This window comes from Bombina bombina, chromosome 7, assembly GCF_027579735.1.
Source record: "Bombina bombina isolate aBomBom1 chromosome 7, aBomBom1.pri, whole genome shotgun sequence".
Lineage (NCBI taxonomy): Eukaryota > Metazoa > Chordata > Amphibia > Anura > Bombinatoridae > Bombina > Bombina bombina.
In genome coordinates this window covers 474,986,615-474,994,747 of record NC_069505.1, presented here as the reverse complement: position 1 = coordinate 474,994,747, position 8,133 = coordinate 474,986,615, and the positions used below count along the sequence as shown (strand labels likewise).

General features: G+C 37.5%; 1 protein-coding gene across 1 annotated transcript; it reads left to right on the top strand.

Moving 5' to 3' along the window:
- Positions 1–6,077: 6,077 nt before the first annotated feature.
- Positions 6,078–6,946, top strand: LOC128635999 (gastrula zinc finger protein XlCGF71.1-like; the record flags this gene model as incomplete). The annotated part of the gene is made up of 2 exons (XM_053689073.1): positions 6,078–6,524; positions 6,605–6,946. Coding segments are annotated over 2 exons (789 nt in total), but the record flags the coding sequence as incomplete, so codon positions are not given.
- Between the last annotated feature and the right edge of the window lie 1,187 nt (positions 6,947–8,133).

Sequence of the window (8,133 nt, the reverse complement as noted above, 5' to 3'; positions counted from 1 at the left end):
AAAGTACAGATGGTGTACAAATATGTACACATCTGTTATCACATATGTGTACACCATCTGTACTTTATTACACTAGGAGGCGCCCTTCTGTGTGTTTGTTTTATACCATCACAGATTCCATATTGGAATATTTGTGTTCATATCCTCTGATCCACTACCTCTCTCAGTTGGAGCACTGCAAGGTTCTGTCTTGGGCCCCTTGCTTTTTTTGGTCTATTCCTCCTCCCCTAGAAAACCTATATCCTCCTTTGGCTTCCAGTACCACTAATATGGTGATGATACCCAAATCTATCTTTCCTCTCCTGATATCTCCCCCTCTTTACTCAACCAGATTACCAACTGTGTTTGCAATTTCCTAGTGGATGTCCTAACATTATCTTCAAGTCAATCTGTCTAAAACTGAACTGCTTCTTATCCCACCCTCTTCGAGACATCCAACACCTGACATTTTTCTTACAGTTGGAGACTCTATTCTCAATACCTCGCCCCAGGCCCACTGTCTTGGGGTCACACAAATCTGAACTGACGTTCACCCCACATATACAAGAATTCGCCAAATCCTCCTGGGCACACCTGCGCAGCATCTCTATAATTCGAAACTCCCATACTCAAGAAACTACAAAAAACAAAATGTATGCTTACCTGATTAAAGAGACACTCGTCAAAATAAACAGTTTTAAGACACTTTCCAATTTGTTCCATTATAAAATTGTGCACAATTTTGTTATATACACACTTTCTGGGGAACAAAATCCTACTGCACATGTGCACATGCTCACAGGGCATACGTTTATGGGAGGAAAAATAAGTTTGAAATTCAAATAAACATATTTTTTTCTGACACAGCAGGTGTTAAAACATTGTCTCTTTATTATGCACTTGTTCGTTTTGTAATTCTACTGCATTGAGTGGTCCTTTAATTATTTTCTTTCGGAATGAGGATGATCCACAGTCCTCCATAACATATGGGATATATTTCCCGCCACTAGAATTGGGTCAAGAACCCATACAAGAGCTTTGAAACCCTCTCATCTCCCTTTGGATTTACATATAGGAAAGACAAAGCAGGGTCTATAGAGGTGTCATTAAAACTTTCGGCCAAAAATTTAAATGGGCGGGACCTGTGGACCATCATTCTGAAAGAAAATAATTTATCAGGTAAGCATACATTTTGTTTTCTTTCATAAAATGATGATGGTCCACAGTACTCCATAACATATGGGATTAACACCCAAGTCAATGGTCTATGTTTCGGACTGGGTGGGGCATTTTTTCTGGCAGATCTTTTTGAAGCCAACACTGCGGCCTGAATGATTTTCCTGCCAAAAGCTGCTAGCTGAAAAGCAGAATTTTTAAAGTGATAAACGTATGCAGATAAGGCATGATGCAGCTTTGCAACTCTGCTCTAAAGATGTATAATCTTTCAAAAACCCACAATGTTGTAATTGAAGGGTGAGCAGGAGTTGTATGCGAGGAAGAGGGGACAAGGAGGCTGTGTGCAAGGGAGAGGGTGGGCAAAGGCTGCCTGTAAGGTGCAGTGAGCTAAGAGGAGAAACAGGGCTGTGTGTAAAGAAGAAGTGAGAGAATAAGGAGGAGGCTGTATGTAACAGTAAGTAGGTGAGGAGAGTTCTTTGTGTAATGGAGAAATAGAGGAATAAGAGAGTGTGAAGAGACAGGGAGAAGAGGCAGCTGTGTGAGAGGCTGAGAAGGGTAGTGGATATTAGGGAGATGGGAAGAGAGGTTTAGGAGGCTGTGTTTGAGGAGGGAGGGCTAAAAGGATGAACAGAAGCTGGTGTGTGAGGGTTAGTTGATTTGAGAAGGGTGTTGGGTAAAGGTTGCTGAGAAGGTAAGTTAGAGGGAATGAGAGGTAAAAAAAACATGTTGTGTATGGGGGAAATGGAGGTGACAGCATGAGAAAGAGATTGTGTGTGAGATGGGAGAATGAGGAAGTGGTTGCATGTAAGGGAGAGGGGAAATAAAAAGGTGACCAGGGGCTAATGTGAAGGAGAGTTATCTTAGATGGAGCAGATTATACTATATATTATAGGTGATGCCATTGATTATGTCATTAACAGTCATGTGTTGTCATCAGTGATGGCATTTTTGATGTCATGCAATGCTCCTTAGGTAGGAATGGGGGGAAAGTTAGGAATGTTGTTGCTTTTACACTTACTCTGGCTTTATGTATTTTGACTATTAATACTCACACAAACATGTTTTTGGATCCTCTCTAAAAGCCCTATTTCTTGTATGGGGTCAAACATTTCTCTGCAATCACAATCCAATTTGAGTCACTTTTGAACACCTTTTCAGGTTCATCACCTCTAGGCACTTAATACGTCCTTGAAAAAAAATGGTTACAAAATTGTGAAAATGGTGATTTTTTTGTGGCTATTTGGAAACTATCTGCTTTTTTGCATATGTGCAAAACTCTCTGAAATGGCAATAGGAGACATTTTAGTGGTCTATTAACATACAGGCTATCTATTCATCATAGCTCCATTATTTCTAATACAGAGACTGTATGCAGTGACAGGGCACACATATATATATTGTATATGATATCTGCACAGCTAAAAGGATCTGCCGAAAAGTCAGGACAACACCTTCTACAAATGGCCTACATTACTGAACTTGTGGTTACAAAGTGTTCCAGTTTACAAGTTCAATAATATAAGCGCAACCACTTTGAAATGCACTATTGTGACCGTGATTGGACTTCTCGTACAAGTAGGCATGTATTCTATAAAAAAAGCTGGTCAGGAAAGCACAATCTTGTTCAGGTGTCTCCTAAGCAAGGCAGCGTTTTCATGCTTTACAGTTTATGTTAAAATCAAGTATAAGAAGATATTAAGTCCTTTTGATAAATAAAATAATAGTCGCCATTTTGTTTTAAGATCATGCTAAAATAGAAATGGTTCTTGAACATACAATAGAAATAAATAGTGTAGAAAACAATACTTGTCTAAGTTTAAAATCTACCACACAGTGATAGAAAACTGCCCATCCTAACAACTTAAAAGATGCAATCAGATGGTTTAGCAGTGGTGCGGATGAAAACACATTACAATAGTTTCCTATTGTATGTTTCCTATAATCGTGATTGAGCGATCCCCATTTAAAACTTGATTTTAAAGACGCCAGTACTGTTAGTGGCAATCATAACAAGATGAGTGTGACTTAGAATCAAACAAAATAGAAATTCAAAACACACCATTTGTAGATGTTGGGGTCCTGAGGTTACTATAGAAGTATGCCCATCATGCCAAGATAAATATGGTATTCATATGGTTAATGTTGAGGATGGATTCTGATTACTTAACACAAAAAAAATGTTGTTCACGGCTGCAGGCTTTTAACAAATTAAAATAATATTGCATTGTGATCACTCGAGAAACTCAACGACTAATTTGGTCTGAAAGCCAAAAGCCATTTTGTGAGCAAAGATTCTGATTGGCTCCTTTATCTTTCACATATATTTAGGCATTACGTTTTGACCTACATTTATTTAAACTAATCCATTATGTATTGTTTACCTTACTGAAATTAATTGAACACCTAATTTTCTTATAATTTCTTAAAAATTTAATTTTGACATCAATAAATAACTTCACTCTCTTTGTATTTACTTTCAACAGATAAATCATCTAGCTGGGATTTTCCTAATCAAGGTCATAGTGTAAATGCATCTTTAAGTTTCCTTCAAGATGACAGAAGCCATGTGCAAAAAAAATCATTTCCCTACTATGAAAGTGAAAATTTGTGTAACTATCAGCAAATTCATGTAAAAGAAAAGGCATTGTCATGTTCTGAATGTGGAAAATGTTTTACCCAGAAATCAAATCTTCTTAGACATCAGAAAATTCATACAGGAGTAAAATCGTTTTCATGTTTGGAATGTGGGAGATATTTTTCCCGTAAATCAAATATTTTTAGTCATCAAAAAATTCATACAGGAAGGAAGGCATTTTCATGTTCTGTATGTGGTAAATGTTTTACCTGGAAATCAAGTTTTATTAACCCCTTAATGACCACAGCACTTTTCCATTTTCTGTCCGTTTGGGACCAAGGCTATTTTTACATTTTTGCGGTGTTTGTGTTTAGCTGTAATTTTCCTCTTGCTCATTTACTGTACCCACACATATTATATACCGTTTTTCTCGCCATTAAATGGACTTTCTAAAGATACCATTATTTTCATCATATCTTATAATTTACTATAAAAAAAATTATAAAATATGAGGAAAAATGGAAAAAAACACACTTTTTCTAACTTTGACCCCCAAAATCTGTTACATATCTACAACCACCAAAAAACACCCATGCTAAATAGTTTCTAAATTTTGTCCTGAGTTTAGAAATACCCAATGTTCACATGTTCTTTGCTTTTTTTGCAAGTTATAGGGCAATAAATACAAGTAACACTTTGCTATTTCCAAACCAATTTTTTTCAAAATTAGCGCTAATTACATTGGAACACTGATATCTGTCAGGAATCCCTGAATAGCCATTGACATGTATATATTTTTTTTTAGTAGACATCCCAAAGTATTGATCTAGGCCAATTTTGGTATATTTCATACCACCATTTCACTGCCAAATGCGATCAAATACAAAAAATCGTTCACTTTTTCACAATTTTTTTCACAAACTTTCGGTTTCTCACTGAAATTATTTACAAACAGCTTGTGCAATTATGGCATAAATGATTGTAAATTCTTCTCTGGGATCCCCTTTGTTCAGAAATAGCAGACATATATGGCTTTGGCGTTGCTTTTTGGTAATTAGAAGGCCGCTAAAGGCCACTGCGCACCACACGTGTATTATGCCCAGCAGTTAAGGGGTTAATTAGGGAGCTTGTAGGGTTAATTTTAGCTTTAGTGTAGTGTAGTAGACGACCCCAAGTATTGATCTAGGCCCATTTTGGTATATTTCATGCCACCATTTCACCGCCAAATGCGATCAAATTAAAAAAAAACGTTAAATTTTTCACAATTTTAGGTTTCTCACTGAAATCATTTACAAACAGCTTGTGCAATTATGGCACAAATGGTTGTAAATGCTTCTCTGGGATCTCCTTTGTTCAGAAATAGCAGACATATATGACTTTGGCGTTGATTTCTGGTAATTAGAAGGCCGCTAAATGCTGCTGTGCCTCACACGTGTATTATGGCTAGCAGTGAAGGGGTTAATTAGGGAGTTTGTAGGGAGCTTGCAGGGTTAATTTTAGCTTTAGTGTAGAGATCAGCCTCCCACCTAACACATACCACCCCCTGATCCCTCCCAAACAGCTCCCTTCCCTCCCCAACCCCACAATTATACCCGCCATCTTAAGTACTGGCAGAAAGTCTGCCAGTACTAAAATAAAAGGGGTTTTTAAAACTAAGAAATTTTTTTTAACATATTTACATATGCCACTGTGTAGGATCCCCTCCTTTGCCCCCAACCTCCCTGATCCCCCCCAAAACCGCTCTCTAACCCTCCCCTCTGCCTTAATTGGGGCAATCTTGGGTACTGGCAGCTGTCTGCCAGTACCCAGTTTGCAAAAAAATATGGGTTTTTTATTTTTTCCCTGGTTTTTCTGTAGTGTAGCGGTTCCCCTCCCCACAGACCAACCCCCACCACCTAACTGATTTTATTTTACAATTTGTTTTCATTTTCCAACAAATTTTTTTCTGTGTGTAGCGGTTCCCACCCGCTCCCTCCCCGTGCACGCGCCCGCCCCCACCCTCCCGTGCACGCGTCAGTGCGCGCCCCCTGGCATGCCCCCCTCCACATCACGAGGGCCATCAATGGCCGCCTCCCGGTCCAGCTCCCACCCACCAACGCTGTAAGCCACTGATCTCCAGTGCAGAGAGGGCCACAGAGTGGCTCTCTCTGCACCGGATGGCTTAAAAAGGTTATTGCAGGATGCCTCCATATGGAGGCATCACTGCAATAACCGGAAAGCAGCTGGAAGCGAGCAGGATCGCTTCCAGCTGCTTTCCACACAGAGGACGTGCAGGGTACGTCCTCAGGCGTTATATGCCTTTTTTTGAGGACGTACCCTGCACGTCCTCGGTCTTTAAGGGGTTAAACATCAGACTATTCATACAGGAGAGAAAGCATTTTCATGTGCTCAATGTGGAAAATGTTTTACATGGAGAACAAATTTTATTAAACATCAGAAAATCCATACAGGGGAGAGAGAATTTTCATGTTCTGAATGTGGGAAGTATTTTACCTGGAAATTGAATTTTATTAAACATCAGAAAATTCACACAGGAGAAAAGGCATTTTCATGTTCTGAATGTGGGAAATGTTTTATCCAGAATTCAAATCTTATTAGTCATCAAAAAATTCATACAGGAGAAAAAACATTTTCATGTTCTGACTGTGGGAAATGCTTTACTATGAAATCAAGTCTTATTTATCATCTGAAAAATCATACAGGAGAGAAAGCATTTTCATGTTCTGAATGTGAAAAATCTTTTACTATGAAATCAAGCCTTATTATGCACCAGAAAATTCATACAGGAGAAAGAGCATTTTCGTGTTCTGTGGGAAATGTTTTATCCAGAAATCAAGTCTTGTTACTCATCAGAAAATTCATACAGGAGAGAAGGCATTTCCATGTTCTGAATGTGGAAAATGTTTTACCCGGAAATCAAATTTTATTAGACATCAGAAAATGCATACAGGAGTAAGAGGATTTTCGTGTTCCGAATGTGGTAAATGTTTTTCCCAGCAGTCACATCTTCATACTCATCAGACTATTCATACAGGAGCAAAAGAATATTCATGTTCTGAATGTGGGAAAAGTTTTACCCGGAAACCAAATCTTATTAGGCATCAGAAAATTCATCATACAGGAAAGGAAGAATATTCATGTTCTAAATGTGGGGAATTTTTCCATAACTATTCAGAACTAAATAAAAAACATGTGATGAATGCTTTTGCTTGTTAAAGGGACAATCTACTCCAAAATTATTATTGTTTAAAAAGATAGATAATCCCTTTATTACCCATTCCACAGTTTTGCACAGTGAACTGTGTTAGTATACTTTTAACCTCTGTGATTACCTTGTATATAAGCCTCTTTTGACAACCCCCTGATCTACATGACTTTTTATTTATTATCTATTGACTTGAATTTTAGCCAATTACTCATAAATAACTCCACGGGCATGAGCCCAACAGTCTCTATATGGCCCACATGAACTAGCAGTCTCCTGTTGTGAATAGCAAATAAAAAAAGCATGTAATAAGAGGCTGTCTGTAGTGGCTTAGAAACAGACAAAAATTTAGAGGTTATAAATTATATTAATGTAACAATGTTGGTTGTGCAAAGCTGGAGAATGGGTAGTAAAGGCGTTATCTATCTTTTTAAACTATAATAATTTTAGTGTAGTCTGTCCCTTTAATAACATACAAAGTATTTGCTAGCGTTCCAAGTTATATCTAATATACAAAAGGTTAATATCTTTATTGTATCTTTGAAACAATGAAAGGTAAGAACTGCAACTTTAATAATGCAGAAAATTCTCTATATTTTCCGGCTATTTGTGTATTAATAGTTGGAGGATTACCTAGAATCTTTAATTAGGAAAACTCAATGTTCTAATAGCTGCTATATGCTCATCTGATTTGATGGCATTTATCTAAATGCTTTCTGTACTAGCTTATTTTGCATCCAATTGCTAACCATTCAGGCATTCGGTGGCTTCTTTTTGCCTATTGGGTAAAGAATTATGAGGTTGCTAGTTGGATACTGTTCTGTATTTCCTGGTTTCTGATAGGTCAGTTGTTACAAAAGGGGAGTTCTGTTGCTTCATTTTATATAGGGTGAGATTAGTATCCCTTTAAGGGGATTATGGGGTATAAAAAAACTACTTAACACAATATTTTTCTTTTATGATTCAGATAGAGCAGCGATTTTAAGTAACTTTCTAATTTACTCCTATCATTTTTTCTTTGATCTCTTGGTATCTTTATTTGAAAAAGCAGGAATGAAAGCTTAGGAGACAGACTATTTTAGGTTCAGCACATGGCTAGCACTTGCTGATTGGTGGTTAAATGTAGCTCTATCCGAATCATAAAGGAAAAACATTGGGTTTAGTTTCCCTTTACTAAAACAGATTTTATTACAAGACC